At 37.1% G+C, this 25,190-nt stretch overlaps 1 protein-coding gene across 1 annotated transcript in view; it reads right to left on the minus strand.

Annotated features, from left to right (window-relative positions):
* Positions 1-1,957: 1,957 nt before the first annotated feature.
* Positions 1,958-25,190, minus strand: part of MTPN (myotrophin) — a 43,698-nt gene continuing 20,465 nt past the window's right edge. Inside the window, exons 2-4 of the mRNA XM_036427901.2 lie at positions 21,172-21,285; positions 19,728-19,811; positions 1,958-5,206 (exon numbers count right to left, since the gene is read on the minus strand). Coding sequence (XP_036283794.1) covers positions 5,120-5,206; positions 19,728-19,811; positions 21,172-21,285 — 285 coding nt within the window. The 3' untranslated portion in view covers positions 1,958-5,119. The remainder of the gene's footprint in view (positions 5,207-19,727; positions 19,812-21,171; positions 21,286-25,190) is intronic.

Raw genomic sequence — 25,190 nt, forward strand, 5'->3', positions numbered from 1 at the left:
GACCTGCTGTTGGGGAAAAAACCCAAAAGTCTGAGGTCAGGGCTGATTCCAAAGAACTGACATGTAGCTTATTCAAATTCATGAGAAACTTACATACATGGGCAAAGGGCAGAGCAGCTGCATCCTATACGGGCCCCTTTTTAAAGGGGAAACCAGGAGTTAATAGCAAAACCAGATAGCAGGTAGTCGTGCTGAGAGAGCAATGTATCACCATGTGAAAAGTTAAAAGGGAACATCAGGCCGTGATTACACTCTGTACCTTCATTAATCCCCTTCCTGAGGGGATGACGTTTGTCCTTTTGGTGGCATTCCGCTTTTGGGGTAGTCAGTCAAGAATGAGGATACAGAGTTGAACAGTCACAAAAAAGTTCATCTCCCATGGGGCATGGCTGCTGGAGCCATATTGCATCTCTAAAGTGAGTTCCCCTGCACCTGCCACATGGCAAGCCTCAGGAGACTCGACGCTTCTCCCCAAATTCCTGATGTTCCCCTCACCCTCCTGTGGAATTCAAGGAGCGGACCTGGGCAGGGCCTAAATGTCAGGAATTCAGCCGTGCGTGGGGGCCTGTAACCCTGGTCTGTGGGAAATACTATTCACAGCAAGTGAGAGGACATCCTACAGAGAAAAAGCCCTAAGAAAAGTGAGGGGTTATTCTCACCAGTGTTCAATCTTTGGACCCACCGTTACATCTTATCCTGACTTCTTTTGCCCTGAACATACCTTTGAATATCGTCTTGAGATTTCCTTGGGCGTCTAGAGCTCAGGACTTGGCCAGAGTTTTGCCATCTCCCGTGTTAAAGGATTCCATTTACTTTCTAGGAAGCTAGCCTGGATGTCATTATTTACAGGTTTTTTGGTTTCTCCCTTTTGGTCTCCAGCTTGGGCATACATCAGAATCACCTGGAGGGCTGGTTACAACAGACTGCTGGACCCAGCCCCAGGATTTAGGTAGGAGCGGGCTGGGCATTTCTATCAAGTTCTGTTTATGGTGATATTAGTCCAAGGACCATCTTTTGAGAATCAATGGGAATGCAGGAGGAAACAAAATCTTAGAACAGTCCAATACATTGTGTCATGTGAAAGTCCTGTCATAGCTGCTCTCTAATCACCAGTTTCACAGTAGCTCACCCTCAACTCTGTTTCCTATAGATGTACTTCCCATCAGCAGATACTGGTCTTCTCTTCAATTATACCAGGGGGCTCTGTCCTCTTTAACACATATTTAGCCAGACTTACTTTTATAGACCTCAATTCTTAAAATGAGAACTTCAGAGCTTATAACCTTTTCTGTGGACACTCCCACCTACAACCACCCATACTTCCTGTGTGTATTCTTCTGTGGACCACATGCAAGTTCTGAAAGACAGCTTTTGCTGTATTTTAGCATCTGTACATATTTTTGGACCATTTCAAAGTAAGCTATACAATAGTCTTGGGGTATCAAGATTACAATAGAATCACAAATTTATCTACAATCATGTTCAGTTTTGAGATTTAAAGTTAAATCAGAACATTTATACTGAAGAACATACCATACAAAAGTGCTCAGGATCAAGTGAGTTTGGAAAAAATGGAGACCCTTCAAGGATGGTGCAGCAACTTACATGAGCATGTGAAAGATGGATCAACTTTAACACTTTAGACCCTGGAGACCCAGGCTGTGCTGGCTGCCTTGTCCCTTGTGATTGGACCCCATTTATAGAAAAACCATTTGGATCAGGAGACTGACACAAAAGCAGAACTTCCCAATGAGCAGCCAGCTTATTTCAATTAAATCATCCCTAAGTCTTATTTTTCTTTCCACTTATCCCTCCCCTCCCCCCAGAAGTGTGATTCAGGGAGAAAATTTGGATTAATTACATGTTTAAGTTGATCAAAGTACTGGTCCAGCTGTGGAGAAGACTGGAAAAGGAAGGTGACAGTAACTGAGGGAGAAAATGCTGCCAACATGTTAGCTGTAGCACAATTCAAGTTTATTCCATTTGTTCTTGCAACACAAAACTTAAACACAGTATTAGTTAGCATTCTGATGTACATGAACTAGGATAATATGAGAAACCCAATTGTGTCAAAAGTATTACATTGTGGAAAAAATGAACTCAAATATATCAAAATGCACAAAGCATTAGTCTTCCTCTATTACTGCTTAGAAAGATATGATTGTTTCTCCATTTACAAAATAGAATCAGGACAATTTAAATTTTTTAAATTTTGCATGCAAAACACTGCAACTGCATATGTAGGAGGGCACTCTCACCAGCTTCTATACACAATCGAGTATGCAATATTGCATGGAAGAAAACAGCTTAATTAAGTGTTAGGGAGAGAAATCAAATAGGTACGTACTGATTTGAACTCCATTATTTAGGAGAAAGAATCAATGAATAAAGGGGCTACTTGCTTGCAGCTTCCACACACTGACCCACCTACCTCCCCTTCACGCCCCACGGGGTCTAGAAGGTGAGCTCTGCATAGAACTACTTGGTTATTCAGGTGCTGTTCGTGGACTGTAAGTCTACAGATAACCAGTCTGAAGCTGCAAGGGGGGATTTGTTAGTATACTAATAGCATAGTAAACACTCGGGTGTTTTTATACACCTGTTTTTAATTGCTATAGTGCATACGAAATGACTGACTTAATACAAAACTACAGAACATGCAAGGTTTTTGCTGAGATGTTAAATATTACTTCAGTGGAGAAAAAAAACAAAAACTTAACCTTTCACTAATGTATGTAGTACCAAAATGCAGACATGGTTTTAACTTCCTTTATTCAAAATATGAACATTAAGTGTTGCGAATTTTTCTGCCAAGTGGTTCAGAAATACATTATAAATAACCTAGTTTAAAAAAAAAAAAAAAAGAAATTGTAAACCATCTTGGCCAGTCTATTCTATGTTTACATGTTATTTTCTCAAGCAACCGCTTCATAATTATGGGGTTTACAAAACGGCTGGGAAAGAAGGCGGCGAAGCAGCCTCCACTGCATTACAGGGAACACAGGGCAAACTGTACAGAAAGTCCCCTGGCTTCGACACCAGTGACTGTGGGAAGCAGACCAGGTTCAGGAATGATAGGACAGTGCACTCTCTGCAATAGCCAACTAGAACAAAACACTGAGGATGTAAAGGTAAAACTGTGTAGAGGGTAATCCAAGCCTTTTAGATCACAGTATGCCAAGAGGTGAAAACAAAGATTTCAAAACACCTTGTTGATGGTTCAAGACTGAGAGAGTGCCCTCCATCTCCAATGAGGATGGCTCCAGGTTTCAGTTCAGTGGTATCATGAAGGACTGATTACTGACTTTGACTCTTGACTCTTAACAGGCTGCATTAAGGCAGCAGAATTAGCCAAATGTATCAAAGTATTTAAGCCACCATTTTGTGATTGTTTCCTTAGATAAAGAAAAATTACAGGGTTAGGCTAGTTTTAAGTGAAAAAAGCCACAGGATAAAAAAGGGTTCATGGGAAAAAGTGTACATGTCACTCACACTCACCCCACACACACACACACACACACACACTCACCCCACATACCAACCAATCAGCAACTGATCAATAAGACTTGTAATTAACCAGGCTGATGGTTCTTTGATAGTTTAACTCTGCTGTCGAATGCTACATTGCCTTAAAAAAAAAAAAAAAATCCGTAATTCTTTATTTTCCACAATCTGAATACTAGTCCCTAACCCCGTTTTTAAAAATTTGAGGTACGTTTAGTTATTGCATGACATGGCTATGGAAAAATCTTAATATTTTTTAGTAAGCTTAGATGGGTGGCAGGTCAAAGGAATCTTAAATTTTGCTATTGTACATTTAAAATATTATGAGTATATGCTTTAATTAGTCATACTGCTCAAGAAATAAACATTTGAAAATATGTCTAAACATTTTCTGCAGGTCATAATCATCATCTTAAGGTGTATTTAAGGGCACAGAGTACATTTTGAAAGTGTCACATTTTCTTCTATGATGCATGATTTAGAAAAGAAAAAAATATACTGTGCAGGTGGGCTGGCATATGTTCAGCAGAAGTTTATCAACAGCTGGGGGAACCTAGTAACAAGCATATTTTTTAAGAGATGGGGGTTAAATTTGTCCAAATAGTAAATCTCACCCCAGTGATAGCTTTGGTGCAATAAGTAAGTAATCAGCATCCAAGATGGGTCAAAGAGACATTCCTACAATGTTCCTTGTTCTCCACACATAACCGGGGTCAATCCATTCAAATAGCAAATGAAGACAACTATAGTTACGAAGACAACTGTCTCTTTGTATGATACTAACAGGCTTATGGCTATGATTCTAGTTTTACATCCCCTTTTACTACCAGCAAAGTTTTAAAGTGTTTCAATGTTATATAAGTATTTGAATCTAGAGGAGAAAAATTTATGCATACTGGAATGGTTTCTCCTATAGACTTCCAAAATTTAAGATTTTATAAATAAAACTAGTCAGTTTTACCTAAAGATACATGAAATCCATGGGAAAGGGGAGAGGAAATCCAAAGTTCAGGCATCTAGCAATTTAGGTGTGCCCACCTCCCCGTCACTGAGCTTTCGCGTAAAGCTGACAGTCACCGAGGGAGGATCTGGTCACCAACCACAGGCGGCGCGCTCTTCACCACACCGGGAGACCCCAGAGTGCACCTTAAGGCAGAAGGCTAGAGCTAATCGCTATCTCAGCACCCTAAGTTTACACCACAGCAGCCACTACTGCTCGCACAGTTAGGGCTACCAATTATGTAGAGTTGGCCTTTGTATAATCAGACCCTCGACACAATCTAATTACTGAATTAGCTAGGGAGCTGAGAAGGTCAAATGTTACGGTATGTGTCTTTGCTCTCCCTTGGGTATAAACTGTGTATTTTTGGAAGTGGAAAAGAGGCCGACTTGATCAGGAGGCTTTGTAAAAGCCTGATTGTAGTTTTTGCCTCTCCTCCAGAACATTTTTATTTTTTGTTTTCTGGTAGTCCGATTTGTTATGAATTTCTCTCTCCCCTCACCCCTCCTAAAGTATTTAGCTGAAGAAGCTGGCAGATAGAGAGTGACAGACAGACAGGCAGCAGTGTGAGGCCACAGGAGAGTCATTCTTCCAGAGTGTCAGCCCATCCATCCATCACTGAAGTAGGGCTTTGATTGCCTGGTTGTCAGTGGCTTCAAAAGCAGTGAGTCCATCTGGGCCTTTCACAGTCTTATCAGCACCCTGGAGAAGAATGGGAAAAGCCTCTATTATTAAATGAGCCCACAACTGAGAGAAGAGAACGAGACTAGATTACTTAGCATCCACTAGTGCTTACACCTAGAATTAAACTCTCTTACTTAAACAGAGTTCATCCTATTGAAGAAAAAACCCTAAACACTTGGCAAAGTTATAAAAATGTCAGATTATTTTTTAGGCACTAGAAATTCTAAATTACACACACAACTTGCCAAAACATTGGCAACGACTGGCTTTTATTTATACTACTATGTATTTGCCCAATTAATCTTTAAAAATTAATACCCTTAGATGTAGTGTAAAAGTTCTTTAGCTAAAAAAGAAAGTGTCACGGTGACAAAATTATTTTTCCCCTCTCTGCAACTTTTTTGAGCGTACCTAAGCGTTACACACATTATTTCTAAAAATCTGGGGCTTACAAAACTTCTATTTTTGACAGAGTCCTAAAGAACACGTGTAATACTGGTCAATATTCTTATAGACACTTAGCAGTGAGTGCTGGGATGTGGCTAGGAAAGGGGCTCTGTGATGCTCTCTGGGGATGAAATGTCTCCAGCCCACCTCAGCGCTTCTGGAAGCTGCTGTTCTGGACCATTTACTTGCAACAAGATTTCAGGTTTGGGAATGTAGACCTATACTTTGTGTCCATCCACTGTTTTAAATCTGTCTTCCTTTACTGGAATAAAAGTTCCATGGGAGTAGGAACCGTGTCTGTTATCACTCACTCCTGTGTCGCCAGTGCCTAGGAAAGTGCCGAGTGCATGGTAGGTGATTTGCTCCCTGAGCCTCTTTAACTACCAGAGACAGCATTATTCTCTCATTGAGGGTTCTCTTTGCTAGCTCCAATCAACCAGAATGCAGTCACCGAATCGTCTGCTCTCAAGTCCTACAGCTGCCATACTTCTGGCCTCTTCTGAGTCTGATTCTCAGCTTTCCTGTTGGTTCTATGACTAGTCCAATATCTTCAAAATTCTTTCTACTTGTTAGTCAATTTCTGCTATCTGCAACCCCCCAAATCTAGCTTACAGAGTATTTTTTAAAATTATATAAATCATAATTACAATACAAACTCACAACAGAACTCAGATTATGCCAAAAAACAACTCATTTTTCAATTAGTTAATATTCAATATTATGTTAGTTTCAGGTACAGCATTGTGGGGTAACCATTTCCAATGTATAAATGTGTACTACCACTTCTTTTATCCACTTGTGTATTGATAGGCACTTTTCATACCTTGGTTATTGTACATAATGAATGCTTCAATGAACATGCATATATCCCTTCAAATTCATGTGTTGGGTTTTTCTGGATATACACCCATAAATGGAATTGCTGGGTCATAAGGCAGTTCCTTTTTAATTGTTTGAGGAACTTCCATCGTGCTTTCCAGTGTCTGCACCAACCTGCATTCCAACAGTGCATGAGGTTTCCCTCATCCTTGTTTGATAATTTATTGATGACAGCCATTCTGACAGGTGTGAGAAAATATCTCATTGTGGTTTTAATTTGCATTTTCCTCATGATTAGTGATGTTGAGCATCTTTCATATGTCTATTGGCCATCTGTATATCCTCTGCCCATTTTTGAGTCAGATTTTTTTGTTTTTGGTGTTAAATTGTATGAGTTTCTTATATATTTTGGATATTAACCCCTACTGGATGTATCATTGACAATTATCTTCCCTTATTCAATAGTTGAATTTTCATAGAACTAGATGGTTAATAGTTTCCTTGTTGTGCAAAAACTTTTTAGTTTGATATAGTCCCATTTGATTTTTTTTTTCTTGCCAAAGGAGACATATCCAACACATTATTACTAAGAGCAATGTTAAGAGTTTATTGCCTATGTTTTCTTCTAGGGAGTTCTACAGTTTTGAGTCTTAAGTTTAAGTCTTTAAATCACTTTTTATTCTTGTATATGGCAAGAAAATGAGCCAGTGTCATATTTTCATATGTGTCTGTCCAATTTTTCCAACACCAGTTAATGAAGAGACTATCTTTATTCCATTCTATATCCTTGCCTCCTTTGTCATCGATCCATTGACAATATAGGTTTTTTCTTCTGGGCTCTCTATTCTATTTCATTGATTTATGTGTTTGTTTTTATGCCAGCACCATGCTGTTTTAATTTCTATAGCCTTGAAGTATAGTTTGCTATCAGGTAGTGTGATATCTCCAACTTTGTTCTTTCTCCATTGCTTTGGCTATTTGAGGTCTTTTGTGGTTCCATGTACATTTTAGGATTGTTTTAGCTATTTGAATAATGTCATTGGTATTTTGATGGGGACTGTACTGAATCTGTATATTGCTTTGGGTAGTATGGATATTTTTAACGATGTTAATCATTCCTATTCAAGAACACAGTATATGCTTCCATTTATTTGTATCCCCTTCAATTACTTTCTTCAGTTTTATAGTTTTCTGAGTACAATTCTTTCAACTCCTTGGTAAAATTTATTCCTTGGTATTTTATTCTTTATTGCAATTGTAAATGGGATTGCTTTCTTAGTTTCTCTTTCGGATAGTTTATTGGTGTATAAAAATGCAACCAATTTCTGAATATTAATTTTGTATTCTATTTTACTTAATTCATTTATTAGTTCTAATAGTTTTGGTTTTTTTTTTTAATTCCTCACCTGAGGGTATTTTTTCCCATTGATATTTAGAAAGAGTGGAAGGGAGGGAAAGGGGGGAGAGAGTTCTATTGTAATAGTTTTTATGTATGGATTCTTTAGGGTTCTATCTGCAAATAACTGGTTTTTCTTCTCTTCCAATGTGAATGTATTTTCTTTTTCTTGCCTGTTTACTGTGGCTAGGACTTCCAATACCAAGTTGAATGTAAGTGGTGAAAACCAACATCCTTATCTTGTTCCTGATAAGGCAAACACTTTAGCTTTTCACCATTAAGTATAATGTTAACTGTGGGTTTTTCATATATGGCATTTATTATGTTGAAGTATGTTCCTTCTAACCCTACTTTGCTGACAGGTTTTTATTATAAACCGATGCTAGATGTTGTCAAATGGTTTTTCTGTATCTATGGATATGATCTGCATCCTTCATTTGTTTATGTGGTATATCATGTTAATAGTTTTGTGGATATTGAACCAACCTTGAATAAATCCTACTTGGTCATGATGTAGTATCTTTTTAATGTATTGAGGAATTCAGTTTGCTAATATTGTATTGAGGATATTTACATCTATGTTCATCAGGGATACTGGCCTATAATTTTATTATTATTTTTTATAGTGTCTTTGTTTGGTTTTGGTATCAAGATAAGGCTCGCCTTGTAACTTAAGTTTGTGAGTTTTCCCACTTCAAATTTTTGTAGTAGTATGGGCAGAATAGGTGTTAATTCTTCTTTGAATGTTTGGTAAAAGTTAAAGCCATCTGACCTAGCACTTTCATTTTTTGGGAGTTTTTTAATAAAGGACTCAATTTTGTTAGCAGTTATTGGTCTGTTCAGAATATCTCTTCCTGATTTATATATGTTTCTTCCTGGATGTATATTTCTGGGAACTTGTCAATTTCTTTCATGTTGTCTACTTCAGTGGTCGTCAACCTTTCAAACCTCATGAACCACCAGTTGGTGACCACTGGTCTAATTTCTAGGCATATAATTGTATTTCTTATAATACTTTGTATATCATAGTGTCTTTTTCATTTCTGATTCTATTTGTTTGGGCATTCTTTTTTTCTTCTTGATGAATCTGGCTAAAAGTTTACCAATTTTGTTTATATTTTCAAAGAACCAGGTTTTCATTAGTCTTTTCTATTTTTTTGGCCTCTATTTTGTTTCTGTTCTGATCTTTATTATTTTCTTTTTTCAACTCACTTTGGGTATTTATTTTTTCTATTTTCTAATTCCGTCAGGTGTAAGGTTAAATAGCCTATCTGAGATTTTTGTTGTTTCCTCGAGGTAGGCCTACATTGCTAAATTTCCTGTGAGAACTGCTTTCACTGTGTCCCACAGCTTTGGGGTCATTGTGTTTTCATTTTTCTCAAGAACTGAAAACAGTTCTTCCTTGATCTCATTAACCCATTCATTGTTCAGTGACATGTTGTTTGGCCTCCATGTCATTGTGTTTTTCAGTTTTCTTCTTGAGTTCTAGTTTCATTTCATTGTGATTGGAGAAGATGCTTGATATGATTCCAATATTCTTTTTAAAAAATATATATTTTATTGATTTTTTTTTTTTACAGAGAGGAAGAGAGAGGGATATGGGAGAGCTAGAAACATCGATGAGAATCATCGATCAGCTGCCTCTTGCACACCCCCTACTAGGGATGTGTCCGCAAGAAAGGTACATGCCTTTGATCGAAATTGAATCTGGGACCTTTCAGTCCGCAAGCCGATGCTCTATCCACTGAGCCAAACCGGTTTCAGCTGATTCCAATATTCTTAAATTGAGACTTGTTTTCTGGCCTAATGTGGTTTATCCTGGGAAATGTTCCATGTGCACTTGAAAAGAATGTATATTCAGAGGTTTTTAGGCAAAATGTCCTGAAAATATCAATTAAGTCATTCTGATCCGATATGACATTAATACCACTTTTCCCTTGATTTTCATCTGGATGATTTATCCATTGATGTCTATTATTACTACTAGTAACCCAGTGCAAAATCTGTGTGCCAGCAGCTCTCTGCAGGGCCTGGCCGCTCCACACCCACTTTTCAGAGGTTTTCCATGGCCCAGAGACTCATCTTTGCCGAAGTGACAAAGCAAGCATTCTGCCAGGCCGCTCATGCTGCCCGCTCTCAGTGGCCACCCCTCAGGACTGGGGGACTCCAGTGGGGCTGAGAGGACAGGCACCGCCATCTTGTGGCTATGGGTGCTGCCATCTTTGTGACAGAGTGGTGGTTAATTTACATATTACATTTTTATTAGATAGGATAACATATATTTCTCCTTTATGTCTTAATATTTGCTTTATATATGTAGGTGTTCCTACATATATAAAGCAAATAATATGTAATGTTTATGAGTTGATCCTTAGATTAATCCCTTTATCATTACAAAATTCCTGTTTCTTGTGATAGCCCTTTTTTTTTTTTTTTTAAATATATTTTATTGATTTTGTACAGAGAGGAAGGGAGAGAGATAGAGAGTTAGAAACATCGATGAGAGAGAGTCATCGATCAGCTGCCTCTTGCACACCCCCTACTGGGGATATGCCCGCAACCAAGGTACATGCCCTTGACTGGAATCGAACCCGGGACCTTTCAGTCCCCAAGCCGACGCTCTGTCCATTGAGCCAAACCAGTCCCGGCAATAGCCCTTGTTTTAAAGTCTATTTTGTCTTTAATACAAGTATTGCTATCCCAGCTATTTTTCCTTTTCCATTTGCATAATATATCCTTTTCTATCCCTTTACTTTCAGTCTGCATGTCTTTCAACCTGAAGTGGGTCTCTTGTAGGCAGCTCATATACTTTCATTAAAAAATAAATTTCCATTAAAGATAGTATTGATAGGTATGTATTTTATTGCCATTTAATTGTGTAGTTTTGTGTTCCCTATTTTCTTGTATGCTGATGACTTTCTAGTGCAATGTTTAGACTTATTTCTTTTTATTCTTATAAATTTCTTATAGGTTTTGGTTTGTGGTTATCATGCACTTCATTTTTATCAAACTATGTTTATAGCAGTCTATTTTAACTTGATGGCCACTTAAATTCAAACACGTTTTTACTTACCTGCTCCATATATTTTTGTCATTATTTACTTTTTTTGTGTTTGTACTTATTAATTTACTGTTGTAATTACACGCTTTACAACTTTTGCCTTGCCTTTTAACCTTTGTACTGTAGTTGGTTGAGCCACTGATTTTTATTAAGTATTTGCCTTTGTCAGTGAAAATATTTTATCTTTTCTTATTCATATTCTAATTTTTTTTATTTAAATAAGTCCCTTTAGCATTTCTTGTAATGCTAGTTTAGTGTGATTAATTTCTTTATTTCTTAACTGAGAAACTAACTCTTTGTTGACTTTAAACGATAGATAGCCTTGCTGGGTAATCTTGGTTGTAGGTCTTTGCTTTACATTACTTTTGAGTATTTCATGTCAATCTCTCCTGGCCTAAATGTTTCTGTTGAGAAATCACCTGACAGTATTATGGGAGTTCCTCTGTATATAACTAAATGCTTTTCTTTTGTTCCTTTAAGATTCTTTTTTTTTTTTTTTTTTTAATAAAGACACAGGGAGTCTCTTTTTCTTTCTTTTTAAAAAAAATATATTTTATTGATTTTTTACAGAGAGGAAGAGAAAGGGATAGAGAGTTAGAAACATCGATGAGAAAGAATCATCAATCAGCTGCCTCTTGCACACTCCCTTCTTGCACTCCCCCTACTGGGGATGTGCCTGCAACCAAGATACATGCCCTTGACCGGAATCGAACCTGGAACCTTTCAGTCCGCAGGCCGATGCTCTATCCACTGAGCCAAATGGTTTTGGCGTCTTTAATCTTTTGACATTTTAATATTAATGTGTATTAGTATGGGCGAATTCTCTGCACTTCCTGGACTTGTATGTCTTGTTCCTTCCCCAGGTTAGGGAAATTTTCACTCATTTCTTCAAACAGGTTTCAATCCCTTACTCTTGTGAATGTTGGAATGCTTAATGTTACCTTAGAGTTCCCTCAATAAAAAAAAAAGTATCCCCCTCGGCCCCCGTTCCGGTGGTCTGTGAATTTCCTCTAATGTAGTCTTCATTTCAGTTACTGTATTCTTCATTTATATGTGTTTTTTTAAATCTTGGTTGAAATTCTGAGTTCATGTATTCTTCCCTTGAGTTCATTGAGCATCCTTATAATCTGTGTTTGGAACTTTGTATCTGGTAGATTGGAGACTGAAGTTTTGTTCTGTATTTTCATTTGGGACATGCTTCTTTGTCTCCTCATTGGCCTGACTCCCTGTGTTGTTTCTCTGTATTAGGTAGATATGCTTATTCTACTCATCTTAGCAGGTATCCTATGGGGCCCAGGGGCACAGTCTCCCTGTTTACCTCAGGCAGTTGCTCCAGGGCATCCCTTATGTGGGTGTGTGCACCCTCCTGATGTAGTTGAGCCTTGATTTCTGTTGGCACATCAGTGGGTGAGATTGACTCTCGGGCTGACTGGCTTTGAGGGCTGTTGGTGACTACAGAACACAAGCTGTTGTCTGGGGGCTGATCCCATGGAGCGGGAGTCTTTACTGGGGTTCTGGTGCCATACACATCTGCCTTTCATGTGTAAGGATGTGGAGGTGGCTGGGTGGTGGTGTCTGAAGGCAGATACTACGTGTGTTGTTTCTGGAGCTTCTTAGGAAGAGCTCTGGTTCAGGTCAAGATTAACTGCTGTTTGTGTCCAGCTTAGGGTGACCAGTAGGAACTACAAAGTAATCTGCATATGGTTGCTGCTTGTGTTGGAGATCCTAGGGAAAGGCTATGCTGTGTACTGAGGTGCCAGGCTTGAGATACCTGGGTGGGCACCATGATACTAGTTGAGTCAATTCAGTTTTTCCCCATATACCTCTGGTGCTTTTTCAACTGCTACCTTTGCAAGCTTAGGGTAAGTTTGTCAGCCACCAAATCTTTGCATGGGGCTGAAACCGGTTTGGCTCAGTGGTAGAGCGTCGGTCTGCGGACTGAAAGGTCCCAGGTTCGATTCCGGTCAAGGGCATGTACCTTGGTTGCGGGCACGTCCCCGGTAGGGGGTGTGCAAGAGGCAGCTGGTCGATGTTTCTCTCTCATCAATGTTTCTAGCTCTCTCTCTCCCTTCCTCTCTGTAAAAAATTAATAAAAATATATTTTTAAAAAAAATCTTTGCATGGGTCCCTCAAGAGGAAAAATACTTGGGATTCTCACAGCCCTCCATATCACTGTGATATGCAATCCCTGCTGGTTTTCATATCCAGATGTCAGGGGCTCCTCCTCCCAGCACTGTGCCCCAGGAGCCGCAGGGGGGACCTCTGCAGCCCAGATATACATCCCAATTCTTAATCCACACACGTAGGGTGTGGAACCTGCTTGTTCTGTCTCCACTCCTCCTACCAGTCCCTACATGGCTTCTCCCCTACATCTCTAGTTATAGGGCTTCTGTTTAGCTAGTCTTCAGGTGGTTCTCAATGATAGTCATTCTACAATTTAGTTGTAATTGTGATGTAGTCAGGGGAGGTGAGTACAGTGTTTACCTACTCTGCCATCTTGACTGGAACAGTATTACATTTGATTCTCAATTCAAACAGCAAAATCTGCACCAGTGCCACTTTGAGGATTTGATAATACATTAATACCCCTCTCAAATACCACTAGCATAATCAATAAATGGCTGTATGAATTTTTTTTAAATGTAGCACAGATAAAATATTGAACAAAACATGAATGCTATCAGATAAGGTGGTTTTTTACATTTTCTTAGCAAACTAACTTTTAATATTTTTTACTCTATAGCAGGGGTGGGAATGCCCAGCCTGCAAAATTATTTGGCCTGGCCCTGCCCAGGCATTAGGAGTGAGTTAATTAAATGGTTGACCAAATGTAGCAGGTTAATTTTGAAGCTGATAATTTTGTATGGCCTGAATATCCAAATGGCCCTTGGCAGAAAAGAGGTTCCCCACCCTTGCTCTATAGCAATTGTATTTAAGATGTAAAGATTTTGACTTATTGTAAAACAAAAGCACTGAGTAAACCTTTGTTCTATATCTCACTCATTTATCTCCAAAGCAGGAGCAGTTAACTTAGAGTGGTCTGAACCAGCTATGAGTAAATATTGTTCAATAATCAGTGGTCAACTGTGGAGAATGGTATGGACTTTCCTCAAAAAAACTAAATATGGAATTTTCCATTTGACCTCGTGATCTCACTTCTAGGAATATATCCCAAGAAACTAGTAACACCAATCAGAAAGGATATATGCACCCCTATGTTCATAGCAGCACAATTTACAATGGCTAAGATTTGGAAACAGCCTCTAAGTACCCATCAGCAGATGAGTGGATTAAAAAACTGTACTACATCTAACACAATGAAGTTCTATGCTGCTATAAAAAGGATAACCTACTATTTGCAAACAGTATGGATGGAGATGGAGAGCATTATGCTAAGCAAAATCAGTCAGAAAAAGATAAATACCACATGATCTCACTCATTTATGGATTATAATAAACAACATAAACTGACTAACAAAAACAGAGAACCATTGATCAGACTATCAAACCTCAGAAGGAAGGTATGGAAGGGTGGGGGTAACGAGGAAAAATCAATCAAAGGACTTGTATGCATACATATAAGCATAACCAATGGGGGGAAAGGGACACATATGCAATATCTTATCAATAAAAAAAAGAGAAAAATTTTAAATGGAAAAAATATAATCAGTGGTTATATGTATATGGATATTTTTGTTGTAAGAAAGTCTAAGGAGAAACTTTCTTTGAAGTGTGAAATTGGGCAAGAATGGAAAACAAAACAAAATTTCTTTTGTATTTTCCTCTCATAATTTAAAATGTTGCCATTTTTTTTTTTAAATTTAAGAGTAAAACAAACTGTTTTAAAATGAAAATTTCAGTTGAGATTTTGATTTTTTTCATTCTTTTCTATTTAAAAAAATTCTTCTTATATAGAAAATTGAGTGGTATGTCCTTATAAATGATGGAATATAAACACACACAAAATATAGCTTATCTGTCTAAATTCTAAATTGTAGCAAACTTAACATCTTTTTAAAACAGCGATAAAGAAGTAAACTTTATCGCTGTTTTAAATTTAAATATTTCTTCTTCCCCACAATATGCTACAGTGAGTTATCTATAAATGGTTTTCCCTTAGGATTAGGGAACAAGGATACTTAAAATCCTTTATTACAAGGCATTACATAATTTATAAGGAATTTTAGTATTATAGAAATTTTGATATACATTAATACTACAGGAAATGCCTAACATGGTAATGTATTAAATTTTACAGGGACTACTATTATTTCTCTTAGAAGATGATTTCTTTAATCATGGAAACTAGATTATGATATCAAATTATATATGCAGCTGTGAAAAATAAATGGATTTTGGACTTGTGAAAGTCTACTGGCTAATATCATAGTTCAAGAGTAGCATTTCATGATTAATTTTCTTTGAAATAATGTAATAATGCAAGCCTTCTATTATTCAGGTATCTGGGGTTTTAACCAAGAAGACCAGTTTAGTAATTAACAATGAAAATTCCATATTTCGTTTGGCTACATTAATTGATAATAAAAATTTTCAACAAATATGCACTAGCATAGTCTAGTAAAAGCATCCAGAACGATATACATTTTTACTATTGAGGGTTAAAGTTGTGAAATGCTGTGAGCTAAAAGAGGGGTCAGCAAGCTATGCCCTAGATGCTTGTTTTTGTAAGTAAAATTTTACTGGTATGCAGCCACGTCCATTTGTGTCTGTATTGTCTGGCAGCTTTAGAGCTATAGTGGCAAAATCATGACAGAAACCACATGGTTGAAAATTGAGCCTAATGCTCTAAAAAAAGGCCTGCAACTTCTAACTACAGAATATTTTATACTGCCTTTTAATTTTTCCTTTTTTATTGCAAAAACTTGCCAGTTAAGATTTTCTAGGATGGAAAAGGGAAGCTTATTGAACTTACAATTCAAAGTGACATGTGCTTACACTCTACTTTTGCTTTGATAAGAACAGGCTGCTTGGCCTTTTTATTGACTGCTGTGCTGTTCAGTTGTCACCTGTCTATCATGATGTCTGTTTCATTCTCCAACTTGGGTTTCTTCCTCCTCTACAACTGGTAAGCTTCCCAGGATGCTTCTTGAGCCTGTATTTTTACTTGTTTCATCTGTCTCCTTTCCCTTTTCTCTTCTCACTAGTTTTATTAATGTTTTTCACATACTCCAGATTTCAAAGAGTACCAGGAACTTTGATCATTCTGCTTCCATTTTATAGATTATTTAACAGATTATTTAATAATCTGTAGTATTAGCTTATTTTAAAAAAACTTTAGTGCTCTGCATTTTAATATTTGTTTGGATTTATTCACATACTACTAATTTTTTGCTTATGACCCTTCTTGTGTCTCACCTTTCCCGCTGGGTTTATTTTGTTTCTGCCTGAAGTGCATTCAGCTCTTCACTTATTTGCTGCTCAGGGGCACTAACCACTTCTGGACCTGGAGCAGCCTTGGATCAGCTTCTACCTTTTGTAACAATTACCCTCTTGCTCATGTTAGGAAATGCTTTCTATACCCCTATCCTGCTGCTTTCTGTTCCTCAAGGATTCATTATAATTTCTTATGGTTCACACCAAATATTAATTCATTCATTTTAAAAACATCTTTTCTATGGTTGGGAGGGAGAGAATACACTGGCATGTGCTCACACCTTGAAGTGTAAGTCCTACATGATACATTGCTAGCTCACCAATTAAAAATCAGCCCAAGTAGCTTTTCTACATGTTCAATTTCTCATAACTGTTTCTGACAGTAATTAACCTGAGAAAAATGGTCCCCTTATCCATAAAATGGAGATGAATATACTTATGTATATTGGTTGATAAAAATTAAAGGAGATTATATACATAAAGTGCTTAAAATATTATATAATGTTAGTTTGTTAGTTCTTTTGCTATGTGGACAATCAAGAAATGTTTTAAATTCTTGTGTCACAAATTTCATCTTCCACTGCATTAAATTTTAAAAATAGTCCAGCAAGTATCACATAGTTAATTTCAAATATTTTAGCAATCTTCTTTTTGTTTTTGTTATTTCTCTCCCCGCCCCCCCATTAGTTGCAATTATACTGAGTTCCTAAATTTCTGTTTATTGTTTGGCTTTTTTCCTATGCTACTCACCACCTGAATAGTATACTAAGAATGTCAATGAATCTGGTAAACTTCTTAAACTACTTTTTTAAATGAATTTATAATAATACATAAGGATTCTATTTTTGATAAAAAGTATAATTAGATTTCATAATACAAACATTGACTAATGTAAAAAAAAAGGCACTGAAAACAGCTTCATTTTAGCAGCCATGGATGTTTTAGAGTACAATCAGTTCCTAAAAGATATACTGGTTAACAAAACTACAGGGTGTACTTTAAAGAAGCTATGCAATACTAAAATGAAAGTAAATAATTTTGAAAAAGCAGAACTCAATTTTACTAGACTACTTTTATAAAGGTTAAAAAAATGCCAAAAAATGCCATCTAAAACAAAAAAACAGCTCTATAAGGTTAAAATTGATCTGCTATCAATAGAGCCATCTCTGAATGTCCCTGACTTAGCTACAAAAATCAAGGCTCAAACACAAGCAAAAGAACAAAACTGCAGGCACCAACTAAAAGAAAAAAATAAGCTATTTAAAAGTCAGACACCTCAATTGACTACCAATAATTTAGCAACAGAGTACATATTTATAGCAATCCTTCTGGCATAACATATTAGGGCCTTCATGTAAATCAAGCCAGCCTTTCAACAATGACCTGGAATATATTTTGGCAATAAGGGATAGACAACAATGAATGGTTCAGATCTCTCTAGCATAAGAATAATTATGTTTTATTTTGTTTGTCCCACAGGAAAGAGAGGCATAGCAGAATGAAATAGTTTGGATCCACAGTTTGAGATTGGGATATCTTATTTAGCAAATGACCAGAGCCTAAGGACCTAAGCTAAACATGATCCCACGGAGGTTTTTATTTTCAGACAATTTCACCTTTGGCGGGGTAGAAAAACATCAGGGAAAGAGGTAATTTCTTTTTATTCTGAATTATGAATTTATTTTTAACTGAGATAACATGTAATAGCTGTATTAGTTTAATTTGATATTTGTACATATTGTGAAATGATTAGAGTAAGTTTAGTTATTTCACATCCTTTACTTCTCATCCTTACAAATTTTGTGTGTGTTGGCAACTTGTAGCTTTCAAATATACAACAGTCTTGTTAGCGGTTTATTTTACTACAAGCTTAGCAGATAGGTCGAGGCCAGGGGAATACAGCCTATTTTGAGGAAGGGCGCTTACAGGTAAAAAAAAGAAATCAGATCCTGGTCCCATGGCTTAAGCACAGGGTCAGGCAGTATCTGAACTGTAGAATTATATGCGTCAACAAGATCTCCTTAAGCCTATCTAAACTAGGGTTAGTAACTTGCAATACAAAGAGTACAAACTAATAAAATATGGGAAATTATCTTTCATGAACTATACATCAATATTTGTAGCCTGTGACAACCAGTTTTTAATACAGTAAACAAAAATAATCCTCTAGGGATGAAATTATCTGGTAGTTTACAAAGCTGCTTTTTAATCTTTTCATGAATATGGGGGAAGGAATGGACAGTAAAGAGAAAAACAGTGACTGGAAGTCTTTGTGCGCACATCCCACCACACATTCTGTATCTATTAGTGGCAAAAAATATTTCCAGTTGGTTTTAGAAGAATTAGTATGTGTGTAGTAGCTAAAAATTACTATTGATATTTACCAAAATCCCTCCAAAACTCTTAAAACAACTGCACATTAAAGAAATCCAGTAACTGTGTTTAACATGAAGCTACCGTAAAAACCCTGAGTTTTAAAGGACCTGAGTTAACTACTTTCAGAACAGTATCTTTAAAAGTTCTCAAAGTATTACAAGACAAATGTGTTACCTCCTTTCCCAATTTTACTGAGTTGACTTGGGAAAGCATAAAATCCTCTTCAGTCTTAGTGTTTAATAAATAGCTTTTATTATAACTAATGTACCAGGTATGGTGGCAAAATGCTTTACTCATTAGATTTCTATTCTTTCAGTAGGGAGTGTTAAAATACCAAATGAAATGTTATAAATAACACTTTCTAGATTATGGTCATAAAATAAGTTTGAGATTAATACTAGTGCCTTCTTTTATTTAGATTTGTCTCCCAAAATTTGGAGGTCCTAATACAGCTAAATGGTTGTATCTGGTGCACTGAGGCTGGGTTTTGAACTCCAGCTAAGAATTTATAATAGCAAAGACAAAACATTGGAAAATTCCAGATTTATCCTTATTTCAGTAACATCAAGAAACCAGATGACTTGGAGAACCTTTACTTAGAGAGTAAACTGCCTCTAATACTCTTCCCAGTATGTATTCTTCTCAGTACACACCATAGAAAAAGAAATTTACAAATTTCATTCCAGGGCCACTCAAAATGTGGTCTGTAAACAGCTCTAGTCCATAACATTTTCTATTTCATTAACTACAATGCTTATTTCAGTTAAACAGTTTGCAACTGAGCTACTGTTTGCGCCAGAGCCATTCACAGCAACTATTCTTAATTATGAAGATTGTGTTGTTTTATATTCTAGCCCAAGGTTCTTACCCATTACCAACTAGTAATAAGTTTGTGGACCAGCTATTTTGGGTTATAATATTCTAGACCTCAATTTTAGATACTAATAGATTTCTGTCCCTGAGGCCAAACGAATAAATTAGCCAAATACTTAGCTGAAAGTCACACAGCAGTGGAAAAGGCAATAAAAAGTAGTAATTGACCTCACCTTTGACAGAAGCAATTTCACACAGGAAACGTGACCTTCATAGACAGCAGACAGAAGAGGAGTAATATGATGTTTATCTGGAGCCTGTGAAATAATAGAGATAAAACCACCTTATCCATTTTTTCTTTCTAGATGGTATTAGGAAACACTGATGAATATTTTCAAGTCAATGTTTACCTATTTGCCTTTCTATCCAAAATCACTTTATAGGTACACATCTCTAGTCTCTGGAGAGCTGCCCTCTAGAGCAGCAGTCGCCTGCGCAGACCACTGGTGGTCTGTGAGATGTGAAAGGTTGATGACTCGCAAAGAGAAACCTTGCTTGTGGGTTTGGGCCTCTAGAGCAGCAGTCACCAAAGTAGAGGGAACAGGGCTTTAACCCCAGCTCAAATCTTGGCTTTGCCACTTACTGTGTGACTAATTATAATCTCTCTGAGCCTTACTCCCCACTAATACAGAAATACCATTCAGGTGCTGAAGGGAAGAACATAGCCAATGAAAAGTTTGCCACAGCTCAGCCAAGTGACTTAGTGTCCCCTGAAATGTGAGAAGTTCATTTCACTTGCTGTCATGGTTACTTAAATATTTTTCTAAAACTCTGAAATGCAGAAGCCACAAAAGAGTCAGGAGATGGCTACTTCTGTCTGACCACTTGCTTACTGACCTCTGTCAAAAAATACACCATATTGCCGGGACTGGTTTGGCTCAATGGATAGAGCGTCGGCTTGGGGACTGAAGGGCCCCGGGTTCGATTCCGGTCAAAGGCATGCACCTTGGTTGCGGGCATATCCCCAGTAGGGGGTGTGCAAGAGGCAGCTGATCAATGACTCTCTCTCATTGATGTTTCTAACTCTCTATCTTTCTCCCTTCCTCTCTGTACAAAAATCAATAAAAATATATTAAAAAAAAAAATACACCATATAGCCGAAAACTGTTTTGCTCAGTGGGTAGAGCGTCAGTCTGTGACTGAAAAGTCCCAGGTTCAATTCCGGTCAAGGGCACGTACCTTGGTTGAGAGCACATCCCCAGTAGGAGGTGTGGAGGAGGCAGCTGATCAATGTTTCTATCTCATCGATGTTTCTAAACTCTATCCCTCACTCTTCCTCTCTGTAAAAGATCAATAAAATGTATTTTTTTAATAAAAATGCACATTTACAATGACTGCAAGGTTCCATGGTCCACTGGCAGATAGCATTTGCTACTTATAGGTAGCGCAACTCTCAGGTTGCTTTAGAACCTGAAAAGCAGCAGCCAAGGGGAAACATCCTGATCCTCAGCTTGAAAGTCAGTCTGTTTGCTTGTTTAAAATCCCAACTATACATTTCTAAGTTACAGAAATTATGGAATAATTTAAAATGAGGTTTCCACAAGAACTATTTTATACATCTACATAAAATAATTACAACAGAAATTTTTTTCTAGAATGACAATGTTCTTTACATACATTAATATCTGCTCCTTTCAGCAGCAGAAATTCCAGGATTTCAAGCTGCCCACAATCTGCCGCATAGTGAAGAGGTTTCCTTCCACCTTCTAGCGTCCGGTTGACATCTTCTCCCTTATAAAATAAGCCAAAGAAAACAGTATGTATGTGGATGGTAGACTGAAGGAGGGAAGGTGCTTGATATTTTTACTTTCTTAAAGCTCTAAGAATTTCATGAAATATTTGCATTTCTTGCAAAGTGAAGTAACCAAAAACTTGAAATACTGCACACAGTTTGATAGTAATTCAAACCACGATTAGTCAAGCTGAAAACAAGCAATAATGCTAAATGTAATGAAATATACAGTGCTCTATTTCTAAGAAGTTCAATCAGCATAACATCAAGAGATGGCCAAATGAAACTGATGAGTTCAAATACTGACTTTTTTACACATATCACATGACATGTATTTTAATTCTTCAAAGAAAGCATCACTACTTTGATGGCATCGGCCATTATCACAAGGAATGTATTAGCTATTAAAAATTCATTTCATTCATCATAGTCCTACTGTATGGTAAGCACTGTATACAGGGAACAATGGTGAGCGAAATCAGACATGGCTTCTGATTGCACAGAGCTTACCATCTAGTGTAATCAGGTTTAAATGTATTTCAAAATATAACTGCTATGAAGGAAAGGAACTTAGTGCTACACGAATACTTTTCAGAAGGAATATGACAATCTTGGTGATAGACAGGAGGTGGGTAGTATCAGATGATGAACTTAAGGCCTCAAAAATAGTTTCCATTCATTGAGGATTAACATTGAGGATTAACAGATTCTAACAGTTTACTCTAATAAGAGAAACATGCAAATTAACTATCTGCTATACCCACAAGACATGCCCACCAGCCAAGCAAGCAGGAGGCTTGGGTTGCCCTGGTAATAGAGAAAGCCAAGCTTCCCCGTTGCCCTGGCCGGCCCTGGCCTCTGCTCAAGGCTACAAAGTTTCAATTGTAGAATAGATTCCTGTTTCCAGCTAGCCATGGCCTCCACTCCATGGAGAATATTTAAATATCTTCCCTTGTTTATAAACCGTCAACTTCTCTATCTCCTTTCTTTCTCAGCAGATAACCTCATATCCTTCTTTTCATAGAACACTGCCTCCAGACAAGAATTCCTCCAGAACTTCTCTCTACCAAGCTATCTATTATATCTAAAGCCAATCTCTCACCTATATGTGTTAAATATTATCCTTTCTTGTTTTCTTGAAAAGCTTACTCCTTTGTTTATCCCTTTTCTTGTCTGTGCTTTCAACTGTTCCTGCTCTACTGGCTCATCAGCATATGCTTTTTACAACTCTTCCACTAAAAAAGCAAACAGCAACAAGAACCTCTCCTTGGACCTGACATCCACTTTTTAGTGACTGTTCTCTTTCCTATCCTTTCATGGCTAAACTTTCCAAAGAAGTACTGTCTATATTCGCTATCTCCAATTTCTCACCTTCCATTCTAATCTGACTTCTACCTGGAACATCATTTTGCTGATGTCAATGATCTCCATGTTGTGACTGACAATGTTGACTACTCTTTCCTTTTTTAAACACTTTCTTTTGGCTTTAGTGACACCACATTTTCCTCCTACTCTGCCTGGGGCTTCACTGTTTCCTCTCCTGACTCATCCACTTCTATCAGATGTTTAAAACACATTTTTAGAATCTTAGTTATGGTTTCATGAATTTTAAAAGATGAAAAGAAACACTGCATTAGAAAAAGACACACTATTTACAATTCAACAAACATTTACTTAGCCTATCATAAGTTAGGCACTGTGCTACTTACTTAGGATAAAATAGAAAAGTCTGACTTAATGAATTTGCTGTCTACTTGGGAAGATACAAAAGAGCTCTAATTGAGGGAATGCTCAATAATTTAACTTATTGACTTTTTTTTTTATTGCTATTTAGTTTTTCATGTATTTATATTTTGTGTTAAATTGTAAAGGTCCTTGGGGGTCAGAGACTACATCTTTCACTTCTAAATAAAATCACAATTCACAATGCCAAATGTGGCACTTTGTTATTGTTGATTATGATAGCATATCATAAAATGCTAAATAAAGAAAATATCAGTATTAGACACGCTGTCTATTGATTTAGAGATCGTGGGTGTGAGAGAATATGCCTGAAGAAATAAATTAATACATTATTATGTATGGAATACCCATAAACCAACTGGAAACCAGCAGGTACTAATATGGAAAAGTATCTACTACATATCATTGTTATGAGGCTTCGCCGAAATAATGTAAGGTGCCTACGATTATATAGAAAGACCTCAATAAACATCAACCACTATTATTATCAGAGGCCTCACTACTTCTCACTTGAATAGCTTTCTACCCAATTTTTCTATACTCAACATTTCAACCAATATAAATCAAGTACATCAATGTTACTAAAGAGTAAATGATCATGCAAAAAATTCAACTGTTTCTTTTGTTTAACAAAAATCCTCATGGTGACACTAAAGTCATCTTCAATTTACAATTCTGGCCTTTTTATTCTCATTCATACACTGCTCCAAACAAATAGGTGCTTTCCCACTTTTGGCAAACTTGTTGTCTTCCTTTGGCACAGTACCCAACTTTCACTCATATCTTCAATTTCTGAAATTCTACTAACCCTTTAAGATCTATTTTCTATATAAAACTTTTACCTGATACTCTTGATAAATGAAAACCCCCATTAAAGAACAATGCCTTACTTATACAAGTATATATCACTTATAATGTCTATATGCAACTTTCACGTAACATTCCAATTTAATGAATTGGTGTAGTTACTTATACCATCTTTGTCATACTATGTAACCCAGTGTTTTTCAACCTTTTTTGGGCAAAGGCACACTTGTTTCATGAAAAAAATCACGAGGCACACCACCATTAGAAAATGTTAAAAAATTTAACTCTGTGCCTATATTGACTATATATAAAGTAATTCTCTTGAATAGGAATCAAATAAACACAAAGAAAGTATTTTATAATTACTTTATTATGAAATATTAAGTAAACAAAATAGTGAAAAATTATAAAATTCTTGTCTTGTCTGCACCTACGGCACACCAGGCAACATCTCGCGGCACATTAGTGTGCCGCGGAACAGCGGTTGAAAAACGCTGATGTAACCTGTTGGTTACCAAAACAACTACCACTTCACAAAGAGGTATTTTAAAATCATTACTAAAGTGTCTGAAAAGCCACAGAAACTGTTTTGAAAAGGACTTTGAATGCCATCTAATTCAACCACCCATTCTGTGGCTGAATCCTTATTTGTGTATACTCTACCTGCAACCGAACTTCTCTAATGAAAAGCACCTCAAGATCTTACTGATCAATCCATTCCTGTTTAAATGCTAAAAAAGTCACTATTTACTGGTTCTGGTTCTATCCTTGGGGACACATGAAACAAGCAGTCCCTATTTCACATTAGATTATTAATTACGTTTAGCAGTAACATCACATTATAAATAAAACAAAATTTTTTCTAATTTATTATCCTAAACTTCAGCTACTGATTTCCTGAGTATATATGTAGGGCCATCATATTAATTGCTATTCAATTGCATCTTATAACATTCATCTTATTTTCCCAGGCTCCACGTTCTTTCTAGATTCTTATTAAAAGAAACCAGAGGCCTGGTGCATGAATTTATGCACAGGTAAGGTCCCTCAGCCTGGCCAGTAATCAGGGACCGCTGGCCAGGGGGAGGGACCATGGGAGGTTGGCTGTGGGAGTGCACTGACCACCAGGGGGCAGCTCCTGCATTGAGTGTCTGCCCCCTGGTGACCAGTGTGCATCATAGCTACTGGCCATCATACGGTCATAACAGTCACTTAGGCTTTTACACACACACAGAGACTAGAGGCCTGGCGCACAAAATTTGTGCACAGGGGTGGGGGTGGGGGTGTCCCCCTCAGCTCGGCCTATACCCTCTCCAATCTGGAACCCCTCAGGAGATGTCTGACTGCTAGACAT

The sequence above is a fragment of the Pipistrellus kuhlii genome, unplaced genomic scaffold (assembly GCF_014108245.1).
Source record: "Pipistrellus kuhlii isolate mPipKuh1 unplaced genomic scaffold, mPipKuh1.p scaffold_m20_p_10, whole genome shotgun sequence".
NCBI lineage: Eukaryota > Metazoa > Chordata > Mammalia > Chiroptera > Vespertilionidae > Pipistrellus > Pipistrellus kuhlii.